The following is a 19,841-nucleotide window of genomic DNA, read 5'->3' as shown; positions in this document are numbered from 1 at the left end:
ACAAGTTTTCGCAAGTAATTCAAACTGGTTTCCTCCATTTAATAAATAGATTCCAGATAGATCACCGATAACATCAAAATGTCAGGTAAAAACAAAAAAGTGGCACTCAAGGCACAGCCTACCAGGGAAGAAGGGGCAGGAGTTTGTAATTTTATGAGAGCAGAAACTGGGAGAGAATTCCAAAATTACAATGACTCATATATCCTTTACATAAGTGGGTGGGTTAAACAGGAGTCAAAGCTGCAGAGAGTAGCAAGGTAGCATGTGGAAGCAGGAGTTTCTCCTGCTCAGATCGCCACCACATATGAGAAATGATAATTATAAGCCAATATTCCATGACTCACAGAAGTTGATAAATAAATGCCTGAGCCCAATTGTTCAAAGGCCCATTACTAGCATTAACCAAGGGTTAAATTTTAATCCAGGACCAGTTTCTTTATTTCTCTATTCAAGAGCCTTCGAACGATAATTTTCCCCATTCTTTTGAGAGCATCCAATCATCAAATCGTTCACAAAAAGAATTCAATTGAATCTTCCTTTGACCCTTTCATATCTTAAATCAGATTTCACACTAACCCTGGGTTACCTTAACCCAGCTTTGAACAACTTGGCCTTGATGCTAATTAACACCAAAATAGAGGTCATACATAATTCAAGCATTTGCAGGGTTAGATTTGAAAAGTCCTCTGAATTATGAATATGTTTGGTTCTGGGACTTTCTTTATTGTGCTTTTGGTTCCTTCCCAAGGAGACATGCTCTCTTCTTGAGTGAGGGAGAGCCATGGCTCATTTCCCATAAAGAAGCTATTTGTTGAGCCTTAAAGTTGAAGGCGCTTTATCTAACAGTGTTCTACTAGGAAACGAGATTAATAACCATAAGCCAACTGCAGAGAACATGTCTTATACTATATATGTTATGTTGCCCATGATAATAAATTGACAGACACCTGTCTGCAGAGTATGGCAGATGTGCCCTGAATTTTTCTCTTTCTTACCACACATTTCACACATGTGAATCACCTTTACATGCAGAAGGCCTTGTCAAGTTCTGCCATACTCTGCAGACTGGTACAGAGACATGTGACAAATGGCTATAATTTATTAGGTGACAAATGGCTTACTTCGTTTATTTTTTTAGTAGGAGGGAAGAACTTCCCCAGTGGAAACTGGTTAACAATAAAAATTAATTTTGAGAACATAAAAACCAAACAACTGATTTTGCAAAAGAAAAAAATTACAAAACAGAATATTAAATGCCACCAAAAACTGTAATAATCTATCATAATTTTCTGCACAACACTTTCAACCAATAGCTGCCAATAATATTTTATGAAAATAACGAGTTCAGATATTCCGAATTTAATTCAAGCTGATTTCTAAACTTACTCTTTTACATTTTTACAATATATTGACGATATATTGACAATATATTGACATTTTTACAATATATTGACAATATATTGACAACCGAACCGATCTACCTAATATACCCTTACAGAAACAAATAAAAGGCAATCTGTACAAATTCTTAATATTCTCATAGAAGAAAAAATGCCACAAGATGTCAAAAAATCATGAATTCAGTACAAAATGCACAAAATAAATCCTTAACCATAGAGTGTTCCATTGTTGATCACCTTGTAGAGCGGCTGAGTGCCTCGTAACATATCGCGAACTCCGGGCCTACCAACGTAAACATCCCGAGCAAATTCGTCCTTAGCAACATGAATATTTCGTTTGACTGTATCGAGAAGGACCTGTCTTTGATGTTGTACATCAGCAATCATTTCGCTTTGATTTGTCAATACACTTATCTGCTGATCTCTTGTGAACTTCATTCTATCTCCTTGGTCAGTCAAACCGATGAGCGTCTTGTTTCGAGGCCATTGTATGGTTTGGAATCGTTCTTCCATTCTCCGCGTTTCTTGAGAGTTGGGGTAGTTTTGCGGATAGTTCAGGCGATATCCGGTTCGAATGAACGGTCCCGGAGCTTCATAGCGCTTATAGTCTTTGATCTTGTAGTTATGCTCCATCTGATTCATTCTGGAAGCGATGTTTTGGAAATAAGTTTTTAGAAATGAAACACGCACTAGCAACTTCTCTTCTTGCAACAAGCATTCTCAGCGAGGAGACTGGGAAGGACAGTTCGACTGTTTTTGCCGGTGCAGGGCTGCGCGGCCGCCTAAAGCGACAGGGCCTCGCTTGTTTTTACACTGAAGTCGGGAAGTTTTTCCTAAAGAATATCCAGCCAGCCAACAACGGCTGCCGCATTGATTTAACACTCGCCATGGGTCAGCCGATAAAGGAATGCGTTGTGCTATCAGTTAGAAAATTGTACCATGATGATACAGCAAGTGTCTAGAAAATTATGATGATTAAATGGAAATGAATAAAAGTTTAAGGCTTACAATTTTTTAGTTTTGAGAACTTTAATTTAACGCTATCATGTTGAACTCAAGATCTTTATCAGGCTCAAAGATTGCTAAAAGTAGTTTAGAAAGTGATGGCAAAAAATTTTACCGTTGTGATGATGTGATGATATTGACTGGTACCTCACCAATTTTTAGGAAACGGAAATAGATCGGGGAAGTAATCATGAGGAGGGGGTTACTTGCGGAGTTCTTTCCTTCAAAAGCAGCCAAATTGTTTTTGTTTTTTTTCTATCTTTTAGTGAGCGTTTCGTTGAATTGTACAATACTCTATAACACAGCTTTTGCGTTTGCTGTTGCTGTGTTCAGATAGGACCAATGAGGCGCTTAGTGAGGTTTTTTTTATCTACTTCTCCTTTTTTTTATCTTCTTTAAGGGTTACAGATAATGCAACTGCTTTTTCTTACCTTTTGAATAGCTCTCGGTATTATAAATTAATCACAAGGCATAATTACAAGCAAATTACAACCCAAGTTGGTTGGGTCTTCTTTCTGTAAGCGTAAAAACAGATAAAGCCCGTCCAGCGATCAAGCGGTGCTTAAGGTGATAACATTTTTACGATAACGTTTTTAACTGAAAATTCCGGATTAGTCTCCGAGAAAAATAGAAAACACCGACTTGCTCCGAAGTGTAGCTTTCAAAATCATAATCACACATGTTCATATAATGGATATCTCAGCAATTATCGACATTTTCTCAATAGTGGAAAAAAAAACCCGCAGATCTCGCAAACATAACAACCGGATATAACAAGAAGCTTTTTATTATCCTGTTTTTTTTGTTATTTTTGCTGTTACTGGCCAGTTATGAACAGCTTCGCGTGATCATCGACTGATTAGCACGTCTGCTGTAGTAAAGTGAATAATAAAATCTAAATAAGCAAAATAGACGATTCACATTACAAAGGGTTATTTTGCCACGTTCACGGCGCCGATTAAAGTAACCAATTTATCTTACACCACTACCAACAAAGGTTTGAAGATAAGAACAATACTGAAACAAAATTTGGAATATTGATACAGCTCAACGAAAACACAAGCAAGGCTATGGAGCCTACAAAGTACTTCCACAAAACGTCATTGAACAACACATGTGAGTCTTCCTTAATTCTTAAAATGAAACTTTTCTTTGTCACACTGAAATTACACCTGTGATCCGCTGCGACAAAGTTGTTATATATATATATATATATATTTTTTTTTTTTTTTTGCTGCCAGCATTTGTGGCCGTTTGAAAACTTTCATGTCTTGTATAAAAACAAATCAGTGGGAGACTGGTCATAGTTTACCTTAAGTTTTCGGACTGGTGGTCGGTTTAATTGGCGTTAGTCGATATGACCAGCTCAGCATCAACATCTTCCAGCAGAAAACTTTCAGCTTTAACAGAATATTATGACGGAGATACGGAAAGTCTGACCTGCTCTGGATCACGACTGGAAAGCTTAAACTTCGACCTTAGTCGCAATAGTTCACTTGTTTCCCCTACGTTACCGGAAACGTTTCCTAACAAGCCAACAATTTGCAGCGATGCTACATGTAGTTTCGATAGAGCATCATGGCGATCACTATTGTATGAATCCGGAACTGAAAGTGAAACCTCGACTTCTTACACCAGCACTGATAACTACACGGACAGTGGGTTCAAGCGCGTGAACCGAGGAGGGGAAGAATTTGTTGAATCAGAAGAGAAAGCAAAGAGTGCAGAAGATTGCATAAGTGTCGACGGGGCCATTTGTGACAGCGGAAATGCTGCTGTGGATGGTTTATCTACGCTGCTTTTCCATTCGCGCATGGCATCTGTGGAAACTCCTTTCGCCATGCTCTGTGGTCACACTGATTGTGATGAAGATTCTAAATTCTGTTCGAGTCCATACATGCGGAATGATGTATCAGTCGGTGAAAATGAATCAGTAATTATGAATTCCACTGAAAATCTGTCCGATAAGCCACGAGAGACCGAGAGAGAAATTATAGAAAAGAAACACGCTTTGAGAAACAGTTTTAGAGAAATCGTCAAGGATGCAAGGAAAACTTTGAGACAGACACGTGAAAACCGACGACTTCACGAAATAAATCCACGGCGCAATAAATGTACAAATAAACAGCAAAGAGAAAAAGGAAAAATGAACAACACTTTGGTAAATTCAAAGAAAGATCCTTCGTATAAAGAGACGAAGGTGAAGGGCGTCGTTCAACGAAAACGCGTACGAGTTGGTTCCAGAAGTGATAAAATTTTAGAGAAGCGCGGCTTGGAAATCGAGAGAATTCAAGTACAGCATTTGATAACAGAGTTGGCATTTTGGAATTTGAACGTGCACGCCGCGAATGTTAAGCGCGCTCTTTCTTTTACCGAAGAAAAGGAAAGAGAGCTGGACAATCAGTTGGAAGAAGAACTGGAAAAGACACGGAGGAAGAAAATCGCTGAGAGATGGAATCAGAAGCAAGAAGAAAAGAGGAAACGCCTTGAAGAAATCAGAAAAATGGAAGCAGAACGGAAAGAAAAAGAAGCCATGGACAGACAAAGAAGAGTCGAAGAAGCTAAGATTCAGCGGGAACACAATCGAATGCTATGGGATAGTTACAACAAAGTAGTTCTGGACAATGCCTTCACAAGATCCTTTACTTTTTCATATTTTCCAAAACTTCGGCTCGAGCCGATTGAGCGAAAGCAAAAAGAACCTCACAAAATTACGCATTCAGCTAAGGTTCGAGAAACCAGAGAAAAATACGCTGGGGCGTGGTAGAATAGAAGCTAATAATAACATCTCTCGGAAATCTCTCGAGAGACAAATTACTTGCCCATTTGATTTGTCGTCTTTTCAACCTCTACAACTGTTTCATTTTCTTTCTTTCCGAAGCTTTCTTCATATTCAGAGTTTGGCAATATCTAAGAATAAATTTATATAAAATTTCGTCGGTGAACCAGGTAATTTTGTCAATGTTTGTTTTCAGTCTGGCCCTATGAAACCTGCTCATTTGAGAAATTTTCCTCGGTTTTGACTGGCTGACAAGGCTACACGCTTGCATTTCTACTGACATGAAGTACTTAATACTGAGATGTCCCATTTTATTCTGCTTTATTACGAGCGTTTATCGGACAGGTCAAACTAGACAGTTTGGAGGCTTTTGAGAACCAATAATATTTTGAATATTTTAATACAAACTAAATGATTTTCAACTCTACTCCCTTTCCTTTGACCCCAAAGAGTGACCAGCATGTATCCTCTCCTCACAATATCACCCCAATTCACATATCAAGGTCGCGAGAATAAATTAAATGATCACCAACTAAAGAAACTCTTGATTGTTAAACAGACTCTCCTTTACGATGAATATATGAAGTTCATATATTTTGAACTGCGGTTATAGATACGTATGATGCGCGATCCTCGCAGTAGAGAGCGCTATTTATGCAATAGCGAAAATCAGACCTGAAAAAAATCAGGCCTGTACGGGATTCGAACCACTGACCTCTGCGATACTAGTGCAGCGCTCAACCAATTAGTATCGCAGAGATCAGTGGTTCGAATCCCGTACAGGCCTGATTTTCGCTATTATATAAATAGCGCTCTCTACTGTGAGGATCTTGCATCATACGCAGACTCCCCTGTCAGCTACTTAACCGTTCACTCCCAAGATCTGAGCGTCAATTCTCTCCTCTAGCTGCTACACATTTCCTTGAAGATTATTTACAAGAATTTGGTGTTAGATCAAGGTAACAACTTCTAGGTGATAAGGTTGAAATGGTAAATTGGCCACCGTTACGGTTATAAAAGCTGAAGTTTCGAGCGTTAGCCCTTCGTCGGAGCGAAGAGCTAACACTCGAATCGTCAGCTTTTGTAACCGTAACGGTGGCCAATTTACCAATTCAACTTTGGATATATATTCAAATTATTTCGTTACCCCCACCGACGCAGCGCCAAACAGTTTCTTGAGAAACTATCAGCCTTTAGTCTAGGTGATAAGTCTGAGTATATTCTCAATACCTGTTTGCTGGATATTGTATGGATATTGTAGGGAAAAGTTGCTTGTTTATCACTTCTGTGAGTCAAAGGGTTAGAAATGTATAGAGAACAGTATGGAGAATATGCATACTGATTAAAGTTAGGATGTAAAGGGTCTTAAAAACGTTTCACGCTGGAAAGTCATCAAGAGATTAGAACTTGTAAAACATTCCAGGCTCAAACAGCATTTCAGTGTAACACAAAACACACAGTTTTTAGTTGTGATGTACGTAGCATAAAACTATATTTTCTCCTGATTAGCATTTTTTGCTCAAACCATTAATTCAAGAAGTCCGATTCAGTTCATTCCTGATTTGGATTCTGGTAAATGTTAGATTTAAGCACTTAATAAATATTGATTCTCACACCATGCGGAATACAAAATGACTTTGTTTTCTATGTAATAATTACTCACAACATGCACTCCAAAGAAAGAATATATCATATCAAAAGTTTGAAATACTGTATGGTCAAACCTCAATTACTTGGATTTGTGGGGACTGGGCTTGATAGTCCCTGTAATCAAGAGTCTGGATAATTGAAAATATGAATGTAAATGATCCTAGATTACGGGACCTGAGAATCAAGACTGGATAATAAAAAAAATCTGGATAATCGAGATTTGACTGTATTTATAAAATATTACAAGTGATTTAATAATATGACTAGTATAAGAAAACTAGTAATGATAATTATAATTATTATAATAACAGAGTTGATAACAACTACAATTACAATAATGATAACTATAATGGTAGCCAGTGTTCTCCACAAATTTTTTATAGTAACTAGCAATAAAAAATTACCAGCAGGAAAGAAGTGAATCCCCAAAGAACACAAGTACCTATTCCTCTAGCATGTTCTCCTTTGCCTTTACTTGTTCAGATCTTTCCACGTTCAATCAATCTTTTTATTATATACCAAAATAAGCAAGGGTTAAAATTTATTTAAAGTCAAGACAGGTACTTTACTGTTTTGTCTAACTGAGAAAGCCAGCTCTTCAGAAAAAAAGTAGCGAGTAAAAATACCACCTGTTGGTGCTTCTGGAGAACACTAGATAACTATAATCAAGTTTATTGTGACAGTTTATAAGGTAGATGACCTCTTCACCATCTGCAAACTTAAGACAACTTTCCAAAACCAATTGTTAAAGGCTCTAGTTATTGGGTAAACAACAAATAATGTCACTCAAAAAAAAAGAAATAAGTTTTGTATGAGTAAGGACTGGTAACAACTGTAAAGTGCACATGTAAGAGAGAGAGAGAGAGAGAGAGAGAGAGAGAGAGAGAGAGAGAGAGAGAGAGAGAGAGAGAGAGAGAGAGAGAGAGAGAGAGAGAGAGAGAGAGAGAGAGAGAGAGAGAGAGAGAGAGAGAGAGAGAGAGAGAGAGAGAGAGAGAGAGAGAGAGAGAGAAAATATGGCTAAGATGGCAACTTTGTAGTACTGTAGTTGTTGTTATGAGCAATTAAATCTGTTGTGTTCTTGAAAGTAGCCGTTTATTTGAAGTCCTATATATGTAAAGAGTTTAACATTTGCAACAGTTTACACAGGCATTAGGCAACCATTAGTTGCCTGATTGCTGGTCTCACATTCATTCTGATGATGCACAACAACAAAGTCCTCATGAGGCACCACAGGAGCACTGACAATTTTTGGAGCAGATTTCGACCGGACACTGATTGTGCACTGGTGACCAAAGTCACACTCTGATTCCTCTGGAAAAAACAAATATCTTGAAGTAGCGTCTTCATTTTTGTGCAAAAATCTAAAGACAAAATGAAGATAACACAAATGAATAGGCTGCCTTCTTTGCTTAGCACCAATGAACTGACAGAACACATTGCAAGAACTCTCCTCTCACTCTATGTTACTAATCAATGCTGTCATTAATTAAAGACACATTCCATTTTTTCTTTTTAAGCTCAAAACTTCCACATGGCTGCTAATGCAGGTTAGCTGGAATAAATTTGTACCAGTGTCTGGTTCCCACACACACACACGCACACGTACACATACATACGCAAACAGTCATCAATTTTTTGCAACTTGATTTCATTCATTTTTTAAAACTTTTTTCAACTTCACATGAATATTTATAGATGCTACTACCACAAGGCTAAACTTGTTTTCTCTGTCTTCACTCATTAGTTCCTAGTTACTTTTCATCATATTTCACCATATTTTCGAATATTCACAACTATTCCACAAGGCAAAGTATGAGGCTATCCCTACCAAAAGTAAAACAAAATTTTGGGAAAAGGACCTTTCTTTTTACTGGCACAGAAATTTTTAATAAACTCCCTTTAAACATTGTGAAGAGTGAAAACATTCAAATGTTCTGCTGCCAAGCAAGACATTTCTTTTTATCTTAACTTTGATATTTTATCAACTATTGAAGGTCTTAATTGTGTTTCAGCTTTGTAGTCTTAGGCTGTAAATGTAGTTTTAAAATTCTAGTCATATATATATATATATATATATATATATATATAATATAATTGAAAATCTTGATGTAAATTATTTTTAAGAAACAGGGCCCCTGTGGACACCAGCCTTAGAGCTGAATGGGCTACCCTGTGTGAATAAAGCTTTACTTTACTTTATTGCATGTTTCTCTTTTCTATATCATTATGTCCATGTATTATTTACTACTGCACTCATCTGAGCATCTTTCTACCCCAATATGTCTATCTGTGACATAAAGGTAGAAAAATAAATGCAAATTAATCAGTTCTTCCTTTGTTCTGTTGGACAACAGACACACAAATCAATGTCACCATCAACGACATTTTGCATCATTATCATATAAAAAACACACAGACACCACTTTCTGATCTTCCCACATATTCCCATAATCTGTAACATAGCACTGAACAGATGCATGTCCATTCATTGGTTTGTCCAATCAATCAATCATTCAATCAACAGATCAGTTCATCAATTAATCATATTCGTGATGACAAGAAGTAAACTGAGGAGGTAAGTAAGTGTTACAAACCCAACAAGACAGCCTGGAACAATCAGTAACATGGCCCCTATCAAAAAGGGCAGGCCACCAAATATGTCGTGTGTACCATCATAGACTTGATTGAATAGATTGACTCCAAGAAAGGCTGCTGAAGCCTCCAAACATGAGACAACTGCAAACAATGTTCCTGTAAAAACATGAGTTGTTTTTTCAGAAATTGAAGATAAGCATACTTAGCTATAGTTATCAAAAAGGGGAGAATCACCTCCTCAAATTAATGTTCACAACTGGTGAACAAAGAATAAGTAACACTATTGACTGAAGACTTAACTCAAGTCAACATTATTGGCTTCAATGTTGATTTAATGGGCAATAAAAGTGGATATTTTGACTACCATTCTCTGCAGTCCTGTATTTACATCCCTTATCGGGGAAGGTACGATGCATGTTCACTTTAAGTCTCTAATGAGAAAACCTTCATCAAAACTTTTAATATATTCATAAAAACAAAACTATAATGTTATAGCTTTCTTCATGAGTACTGATTTTGAACTGCAGAGTAATGAACAACAAGGTAAATGAAATTAAGTACATAATGAATATCAAGATATTAATTAATAAATATGACAATGTAAAAATTCAAAATAGACATTGTAAGGAGCTACATGTGGGACATTACTTTGCCTAAAGTAACATGAATAGTGCAAATTATTCTCCAACTACACTTCGTAGAGTACAAATAACGCCATAGACAAGTACAAATATCATGCGGAATTTGTACTCTAGAGTACCGGTTAAACAGGTTTTCTCGCATCATGCAAGCGAAGAATTGGATTGAATTTTTAAAAAAAAAATAGTGGACAAATTGAATCATATTTCGGACCATGAAGAGTCGGAATGGCTGGTATATATAGATCCAAGTTTATTAGATGAATCGAACAAAGAAAAACAGCTAGACGACCAGGAAATTTCTTCATTTATTGAAGAAAATAGAAACAGCAACACAACAACACACCAATTCCATTCTGCTTTGCATACTTCTGTCACACACTCCCCATAAATAAATATCCACAAAATTGGCCTGCACTGAACTAACAGTTTGGCATGTCGAATAATAAATAACTTATTAGGCGTTTTGTTGTGTAGTATCACTGAGTATTTTTACTTGTTATTTGTATTTTAACTCACCCTACGGGATCGTCAAAATACGGCACAACTCGTAAAAATACTCAGCCATACTACACAACAAAACGTCCAATAAGATATATTTATTACTACGTTAAAAATTGTGATTGTATGCTAATGCTATAAGTATAATTGCATTGTATACCAAGTGTCTGTCATCTTACCCTGTTCCTGAGGCTCTACCAGCCTGGACAAACTGGCTTTCATCACTGATAATGGCATGCCACCTAAAAACTGAAATGCTGGAACTGAGAATACAAAAAAATAAAAAGTTTAATTTAAGTATGATAAATGGAAGTGGAGGCGTAGTGGCCTCATGGTTGGTGCGCTTCACTCCGGATCAAGTGGTCCAAGTTTGAGCACCAGCCTGGGACTTTGTGTTGTGTTCTTAGGCAAGACACTTTACTCTCATACTGCCTCTCTTCACCCAGGTGTATTAAATGGGTACTGGCAAACTTAATGCTGGGGGTAACCTTGCGATAGACTAGCATTCCATCGGGGGGGGTGGGGGTAGAAATACTCCTAGTCGCTTCATGCTATGGAAACCGGAGTTAAGCGCCGGCCTGATGAGCCACATGGCTTTTAAGTAGGCTTTACCTTTTTTACCAATGCTAAATAGAAACTGATGAATAAAGGCTGATAGTTTCTAAAGAAACTGTTTAGGGCTGCGTCGGTGGGGGTAACAAAATAATTTGGATACATCAACAAAGTTGAAATGGTAATTTGGCCACCATAACAATTAGAAAAGCTGACGTTTCGAGCATTAGCTCTTCATTGGAGCGAATAGAGGAATTGTGGGTTGCGTGTTCTTTTAAAGGCAGAAAATGGAGCTATGTTATTGGTGGGAACATGGCAACGAGAAAAACACGAATAAATTAGTGGAATAAAAAGCGTTCGTTGATCCCTGTGGGATTTAGACTGCCGGTTTGAAAGATGAGCTTTTGTTCAAGAGTTTTACGGCTTTCTGTGCTACCTAAGTGTAAGGAAAGACCACAGATTGCCATATGTTGCTTAGAATGATTAGGTAAATTAAAATGTCCAGCAACTGGTTTCGATGTGTCCTTGTCATTCCTTTCCACGTCGCGAAGGTTTTCTCGGAATCGGTCACCTAGTCTTCTGCCTGTTGCGCCGATGTATATCTTTTTGCAATAAGTGCAAGTTATGCAATAGATTACATTGGCAGAGGTGCTCGTGAAGTGATCGGTGATCTTAATAGATCGTTTGGGTCCCAATATTTTATCAGTGTTGAGAACGAAAGGACATGTTTTGCATCGTGCACAAGCGCATTTAAAAGTGCCTGGTTGGTCATTAGTCTGAAAAGAACCTCTGACAAGAAAATTGCCAATGTTTTTGTCGCGTTTGAATGAATTGAGCGGAGGCTGCGAGAAGACAGCCAACACGCTCTTCAAATTTTTCGCAACTTTAATTTCCTTGGTCAAAACAAACTTCTTTTCACCAGTCTCTTTACACTGTTATTCCTAATGGCAAAGGCCTTCTGGCCCTTAAACATTTTTTTGATCAACATACTGTTAAGGAACCTAAATCTGAAACACTGCTATGCTTAGCCGAACTAGTGCTCACACTCAATTGTTTTTCATTCGGGGACAACTTTTTCAAACAAACCAATGATGTAGCCATGGGCACCAAAATGGGACCAAGCTATGCCAATCTTTTTGTAGGTTTTGTCGAACACCAATTTTTCAGCCAATACAACGGCTCCAAACCTGAACTCTACAGTCGCTACATCGACGACTGTATTGGCGTGGCAGGTACAAAAAGCAGGTCACAGGTCACTCCGCCATGATTCTCACGCGCACAAGGGAATTCCCTGTTCCAGGCTTCTCTCACAGACTCGTTCAAAGCCCCTATAGCTCGAAGAAAAGTTTATTTCTGTCTGCACATTAAAAAGAAGTCTTCAAGCTTGTGAACAGAGGAAACAACACCAGTACACCCAACAGAATGTTGAACTAGTGACATTTTATTGTTCTATTCTTACATGAAAACCGGAACGCATGTATATTATATGTTCATTTCTGACAACCGGAAATGGAACACTATAATGCAACGCCTTTACTCTATCCAGGGTACAACTCTTTAATTGTGACCTGTTAATTGTGACCTGTGACCTGCTTTTTGTACCTCCCGGTATCGGCACCACCTCTACCAGAGAGGAACTGACTCAATTCATAACTGCAGTCAATTCTTTTCACCCAGCTCTGAAATATATCTGGGAAATTTCTGACAATTCTTTATCCTTTTTAGACATCAAAGTTTCAATTGAAGGCAACAGATTATGCACTAGTGTACAAACCTACAGACTCGCATAATTACTTGTTGTATTCGTCTTCGCATCCATCTCACGTTAAGAACTCCATTCCCTTTACTCAGTTTCTAAGACTTCATCGTTTATGACTCTGATTTCCACCAAAAATCAGAGTCAATGTGCCAGTTTTTCGATAAACTTGGTTACCCTGATTCTGTCGTTCAAGCGGGTTACCACTACGAACGTCACAAAAGGAAGATTCCGACCGCGTACCATTCACTCTCACGTTTCACCCTCACAACCACTTAGTTAAATCCATCATTCTTAAAAACTTTAAATTACTTCAAAACGATCCAGAGACAAGCACTATCTTTTCGCAGCCTCCGCTCATTTCAATCAAACGCGACAAAAACATAGGCAATTTTCTGGTCAGAAGTTCTTTTCAGACTAATGAACAACCAGGCTTAAATGCGCTCGTGCACGATGCAGAACGTGTCCTTTCATTCACCACACTGATAAAATATCGGGACCCAAACGATCCATTAAGATCACCGATCACTTCACGTGCACCTCCGCCAATGTAATCTATTGCATAACTTGCACTTATTGCAAAAAGATATACATCGGCGAAACAGGCAGAAGACTAGGTGACCGATTCCGCGAACACCTTCGCGACGTGGAAAGGAATGACGAGGACACATCGAAACCAGTCACTAGACATTTTACTTTACCAAATCATTCTAAGCAACATATGGCAATCTGCGGTCTTACCTTACACTTAGGTAGCACGGAAAGCCGTAAAACTCTTGAACAAAAGCTCATCTTTCAAACTGGCAGTCTAAATCCCACAGGGATCAACGAACGCTTTTCATTCCACTAATTTAAAAGCATACACAACCCACAATTCCTCTATTCACTCCGACGAAGGGCTAACGCTCGAGACGTCAGCTTTTGTAATCGTTACGGTGGCCAATTTACCATTTCAACTTTGTTGATATATCCTTAATAGAAACTACTTTGAGCTGAATCACATGTGAACCCTATTCTCACTTAGACATCTCTTCCTGAGACCCATTTGCACAACTGACTCAAGGCTACGAGGGACACACGGCTCCCAGCCCAACCATTTGGCGACCTCAAATTGTAAATAAAAATGGTCCCCAGAAATGAAATTTCAGTTGTCAGAAAAAGATTTTCTGAGCAGTATTACACAACATTTGTGGAAATGTTTATTCTATCTTAACTTTATTCTAGAAGAGCACAGTCACAGCTTGTCATGTGTCCCAGCTTGGAGCACTGAACTACCACAGGGGCCCATAGTATCTCTTTGTGTAGCCGATTGTTAATTTATAGTAAATGTACCAGATTTACCGTTTGCTTATATTGCTGACCATGTATGTAAATCAATGATAAATAAACGTTGAATTACCTTACCTGTGGTGTATAGTCGTCCATTTGCCTCAAAAATGATTTCTTGAGCGATTTTGAATAAGTTTGAGTTCGTCGTTGACTGTCACTTATAATAGAAAGACAAGGTTGGAAACACTGTTTTGAAAGACTTCCAGCGCCCGAGCGATTTTTTCCCCCGAAAATCGCATCGCTCCGCTTCCAAACATCGCAGCATTAAGGCCAAAAGATTTACGATTCTCCTCGTAACTTCCACTCGAAAATTCATCCAAACGGACCGGAGCAAGCCCTCGAAGAAACTCAAAATCCCACAGTATTAAAGCGTTTTTGGGATGCATAGCAAGATTCTCTCATATTTGCCAGCCAGAAACCTTCACGTGGTTGCCCTTTTCTGATTGGACGATGTAAACGACGACCAATTCAAAATATCGTCGTCCAATCAGAAAAGGGCAATCAACGTGAAGGTTTCTGGCTGGCACACGAGAATCTTGCTGGGCATCCCAGACGCTCTAATACTATGGGACTTTGATTTTCTTCAAGGGCTAGCTCCGGTCCATTTGGATGGTTTTTCGATTGGAAGGTACGAGGAGAATCGTGAATCTTTTGACCTTACTGCTGCGAAGTTTGAAAGCGGAGCAATGCGATTTTCGGGGGAAAAATCGCTCGGGCGCTGGAACTCTTTCAAAACAAGGTTCTCATCCTTGTCTTTCTATTATAAGTGACAGTCAACGACGAACTCAAACTTATTCAAAATCGCTAAAAAAAATCATTTTTTAGGGAAAAGGACGACTATACACCACAGGTAAGGTAACTCAACGTTTATTTATCATTGATTTATATACATAGTTGATACATCGCTACAGGTGAAGCAAACGGTCAGCAAACGGTAAATCTGGTACATTCACTATAAAATAACAATCGGCTACACAAACGGATTGTATGGGCCCCTGTGGAGCTACAACGTAGAAATAATAACTTGTCTCATACTTGGTTTTTCTTTTATCATTCCCAAAGGTTTTGAATACAATACAAACAAATATTGATGGCTGTGCTTTTAATCACTTTTTGAGGGAGTGTAAACAAACAAATTCAAATCAATAATTTTTTGAGAAAAAAATTAAATGTATTAGGGACTGAAGGAAAAATGACATTTTTTTTAACCAAAAGTAAAGCAAGAAGAGGATTATGATAATTTTGTTCAACAACAATTAAGCATTTCCTCAATACCAGGCATGTGAATCTATAATGAAAATTCAGAATTTTCTTGAAAGACTAGCCAGTTGATGCTATTTAACAATTATTCCACGAGCGCGCGTTGGATATGAGATGATAGATAGCCAACGAGGCACTACGCGCCTCGTTGGCTATAATCATCTCATATCCAACAAGCGCGAGTGGAATAATTGTTTTATTAAAAACGCCCCTAAGAAATTATTATTTTGTAAGAAGAAACTGGATTTTTTAGCTCCCTTTTGATTTTAAGCTGACTCGTACGCTTACCATATTTGTATTATCCATTGATCCAGTTTTTAATAATAATATTTATAACATGACCAAAGTAAAGTGCACATTCTGATTGGTCAATTCAGCATCCACCATTTGCCCATGGGTGTATGCGAATGATGTGAGCAAATGCAAAGACTAGTTTTTTGCGCATGATTGTTTTTTCTGGTCACGTAAGATTTGTTAAATAAAAGAAGACTCTTTTGCTACAATGTATCTATGTTATGTTATAAAACAAATGGTAAATGCCACAGTGTACACTATTGAGTTATGGATGCACTTGGGAGGTTTGCTAAGCACTCAAGAAGCTAGAGTCGCTCTCGGCTTTCACCTCGCATGACTCTTACGCTTCTTTCATGCTTAGTGACCTCCTGCGTGCATCCATAACTCAAATAGTGTATGCTGTGGTGTTAACCATTTGTTAAATATTTAACAAATATCTTTCATGTTGGCAATATGTGGTAAAAACAAAAAATTGGCACACAAGGTGCTGTTGAGTACTGTGTCATAGCTGTTATTACCACATTTTGACATTTTCTGTGATCTGTTTCTGTACAATTCACAACAACATGAAATTTCCTATTTTTATATGGAAAAATTAAACATGAAAAAGCAAGATGGTGTTAAATGTGACAACACCAATGCATCTGTACTCCTATGAATAAAGGCTGATAGTTTCGAAAGAAACTGTTTGGGGCTGCGTCAGCGGGAGTAGTAACGAAATAATTTGGATATATCAACAAAGTTGAAATGGTAAATTGGCGACCGTAATGATTACAAAAGCTGACGTTTCGAGCGTTAGCCCTTCGTCGGAGCGATCATAGTAAGAACCAATCAGAATATGTATATTATTCAGTATATTATGAATAAAAAAAAACAATGCAAATAACACTATGATGCTAAGAAGCACTTACCAATAAACAAAACACGCATTGTTTTGCTAAATGCTGCCACGATAAGACCAGCGAAAATGGACAGTAAACCAGATTCAATTATTAGGCTATTGGCCATTTTTAGGATGGTCTGAAACAACTTGACAAAGGCCAGGCTTACAATATATCGCAGAGCCAGAGAAGCAGATAAGAATGCCATCAGTATCAGGCTAAAACAAAGAGATGTTTGAGCATGGAAAAGGATCAGATAATTTGTCCCATAAAATACCATTCCGCCAATAAATAATGCAGTGCTATATGTCACTAGGCGCCATCTTCGACCATTTCCTGGATCATGACTGAAAATTTTCCACATGCCCACAAAGTAACTGCATTTGCAGATTGGAATAAGTTCATGGATGAAAACATTTGTTTCCAGTGAGAAGACTACACAGAAAATGTTAAAAATCATGATAGCCATGATAAGCCAGAGGAAATTATTGAAAAATTCACTTTCCAAATAGAACCCACTGATAAAAGAAGCCAAGCCAATTCCAATACCTGCAACACAGTCTATGAACACAATTTTTAAAGTTCTTTGTCCACTACTTGTAATGTCAGCCATGTACGCCATGCATGAAGCCATGAAGCTGGTGTTGTATCCCACAGCACTCGTTATTAGACTGGCAATCGCAAAAAAGTACAGTGGTGCTTTAAATTTTATAATAATGGTAAACAAGGCTGCACGCAAGGCAATGCCGATCAAGGTAGCAACCAATACATTTTTGCGTCCTTCAGCCTCACTCCAGATTCCCAGAAGTATTGTTGATGGTATTGCAACCAAAAGGGATGCCAAATTTTTGTAAAGTAACCAATGTTCAGTAGCAGCTGAAATGAGACCAGGGTCTTTCACACTACCGTAAGAAGCATCATCTGATGTTTCACAACAATTGAGTTGCTCAAAGTCTGCATGATCTTTCACTGTACTGTTGTAGATATGCTTTTGAGCAATAATCTCCAACAGAGTTGTTCCAAAAAAGTTTAGAAATGTAAGAAGTTCTATAACAGGCCAATACCTTACCATTTTATCACTTACAGCAGTTTAGTCACTTAACCTGTAAAAATGATAACTTTAAATGAAAATCAACAACATGTACAGATAGAAGAAAGATAAAAAATGTGTCTAAAGATTAGATAATGCAGAAAGTGGTGTGACTCCACTAGTAACAGTTAGCCTTGAGCTGAAGTTGCCATCAGAGTCAGGCTTTTGAAATATCAGTCACTGCTTCCAAAAACATCCTTTTCAGGACAACTCTCACCTTGATGATCAGATGACACTACCAAGAGAATACATAAGTATAATAACCTTGAGTAAGGGAAGTATGGGTTCCTCAACTGCCAGCCCTATCCCTCCCTAATGAAAATCTTAAGCAAATTGTGTCTAATGTCACCGTTTTAGCAACTGTCAGATGTGAAGAGTTTCCAAGCAATTGGAAATGATTTTCCAAAGGGTGTGTATTGAAAATTGGTGAAATTTTCCTGAAGCATTTTCACTGATTTTTGTCAGCTTTCACAACATTTTCTTTACGTTGGACAAAATATAACACCTTAACAGGGGGGAAAGGGTCATTGTCTGATATGGGATAAAGTGTTTCAAATTTTCATGACCAATGAAAATATGAAGTTAAACTCTCTGAACTGTTAATTTTTTTCTTTTAGTGATACATGAACCTTAAAGTTGTTTACCAGATTCTTTTGAAATACATTATTTCTACTTTTTGACGTATGTGAAACATGTACAGGATCCCCCCCTTTAATAATAATAATAATAATAATAATAATAATAATAATAATAATAATAATAACTTTTATTTATATAGCGCTTGTATCCTGAGCTCATGGCACTTTGCAACACTGTGCGGGGGACTTTTACCAGACTGCTAAGCAGTTTACAATCAAATAAAGGTGAATCTAACAGATGCCCCCTCCCCCAGTTCCCAGTAAACTGGCCAGGCCACATTACAGTAATCTGGTGAGTGGGTTCTTTAACATCCCCTGCCTAACCAAATTAACTAATTAATAGATGCAGGAGATGGGACCTACGGTTTATCTGTCCTTATCCAAGAAGACTAGAATGTCTATCCATTTCTTGATGTTATAGAAAAGTAGTACATTCCCCTCAGTTATTTTAAGACCCTGAGTGTTGGTCCGGCTGGGGCTTGAACCCTCGATCTCCCGCACAACAGTCCAGCACTTAACCAATTGAGATAACCGGGAGGCAGTTAGCTCAATTCAATTACCACCCTCTTTTTAAATCAGTTAATTTTGGCTGATTCTGTCTCTGAGATGGTAAGGTACAAATGTCCATTAATCAAATGATGTGGCTGAAAGCTCACTACTCTCACTAAAAAGTGGTTGGTTACCTCTGTAAATGGTTAAGTGGTCTTCTAGTACTTTACTGTACAGTGTTTTCTGTACAGTGTTTTCCAAATGGCAATATAATGATTTGGTGTCAGCAGTAAATTTGAATAATCATCTGATAACACAAGAGGCCATGTGATATTGTGTGTGTCTTGTGATTAACTGATCATGGGGGATATCTTATGATACTATACAACATATCATGTGAAATAAAACTCAAGGTAATAAGGAATAATGTGAGATACTACCATGTGGAATTGGCATCGAAGCAACGTCAAATTTGTACGATAACGTGGAACACACGTAGAACACAGACTGTGAACTACACCTGACTGGGCCCTTCTGATAATGCACAGTGTCAAAACCTTGTTGTGGTTGCTAATGTTCGCTAACTATACCACAAGTGTTCATTGCTAGCAATGTTCCTTGTCTGATTTCTCCTGTGTAATATATCTTACTTTCGAAGTAGGCAGAGCATTTTTTTTTCGCAGCCACACTCAACTATACTAGTAAGCAGTGATGTAGGAAATCTTGCGATCGTCACAAGATCGATAAAAAGAGGACGGACAAATCATATGACATCTTAGGATCATAAACTAACCTCCGTCCTTCTTCTTATGAGAGGATTATGGAATAAACACCGTTGTATTTCCAACGAAGATCGTAAATGATTTTTTTGAGTCGTCGTAGTCGAATCTTACTTCCGGTATGGTGCATTTTACGCTATCTCGCGCGCCATATTGAAATTTTTAACGTCAGAATTCGTTTCCACATCTGTCGCGTGACTCTCGA

General features: G+C 37.9%; 2 protein-coding genes and 1 long non-coding RNA gene across 4 annotated transcripts; 2 read left to right on the top strand and 1 right to left on the bottom strand.

Moving 5' to 3' along the window:
- Window positions 1–3,348: 3,348 nt before the first annotated feature.
- LOC148741181 (uncharacterized) lies at window positions 3,349–5,597 on the top strand. Its single transcript, XM_088735874.1, has one exon. The coding sequence runs from the start codon at window positions 3,763–3,765 to the stop codon at window positions 5,170–5,172; it is 1,410 nt and encodes a 469-aa protein (XP_088592000.1). The 5' UTR covers window positions 3,349–3,762; the 3' UTR covers window positions 5,173–5,597.
- Window positions 5,598–6,644: 1,047 nt separating this feature from the next.
- LOC111322008 (proton-coupled folate transporter) lies at window positions 6,645–19,819 on the bottom strand. 2 transcript variants are annotated; one of them, XM_022925040.2, is made up of 5 exons: window positions 19,651–19,819; window positions 16,671–17,743; window positions 10,748–10,831; window positions 9,429–9,585; window positions 6,645–8,195 (listed from the first exon to the last, which is right to left on the bottom strand). In XM_022925040.2, exons 2-5 carry the CDS (start codon window positions 17,710–17,712, stop codon window positions 7,973–7,975), a joined length of 1,506 nt encoding a protein of 501 aa, XP_022780775.2. In that variant the 5' UTR covers window positions 17,713–17,743; window positions 19,651–19,819; the 3' UTR covers window positions 6,645–7,972. The 2 variants fall into 2 exon arrangements, with proteins under 2 accessions (XP_022780775.2, XP_022780774.2); XM_022925039.2 differs by lacking the exon at window positions 19,651–19,819 and adding an exon at window positions 19,052–19,638.
- On the top strand, window positions 14,616–15,968 carry LOC148741180 (uncharacterized). The gene is made up of 2 exons (XR_015992438.1): window positions 14,616–15,055; window positions 15,268–15,968. It is a non-coding gene; the product is annotated as an uncharacterized LOC148741180 (long non-coding RNA).
- Window positions 19,820–19,841: the final 22 nt, after the last annotated feature.

Source organism: Stylophora pistillata, chromosome 1, assembly GCF_964205215.1.
Source record: "Stylophora pistillata chromosome 1, jaStyPist1.2, whole genome shotgun sequence".
NCBI lineage: Eukaryota > Metazoa > Cnidaria > Anthozoa > Scleractinia > Pocilloporidae > Stylophora > Stylophora pistillata.
This window is presented reverse-complemented; position numbering and strand designations above follow the sequence as displayed.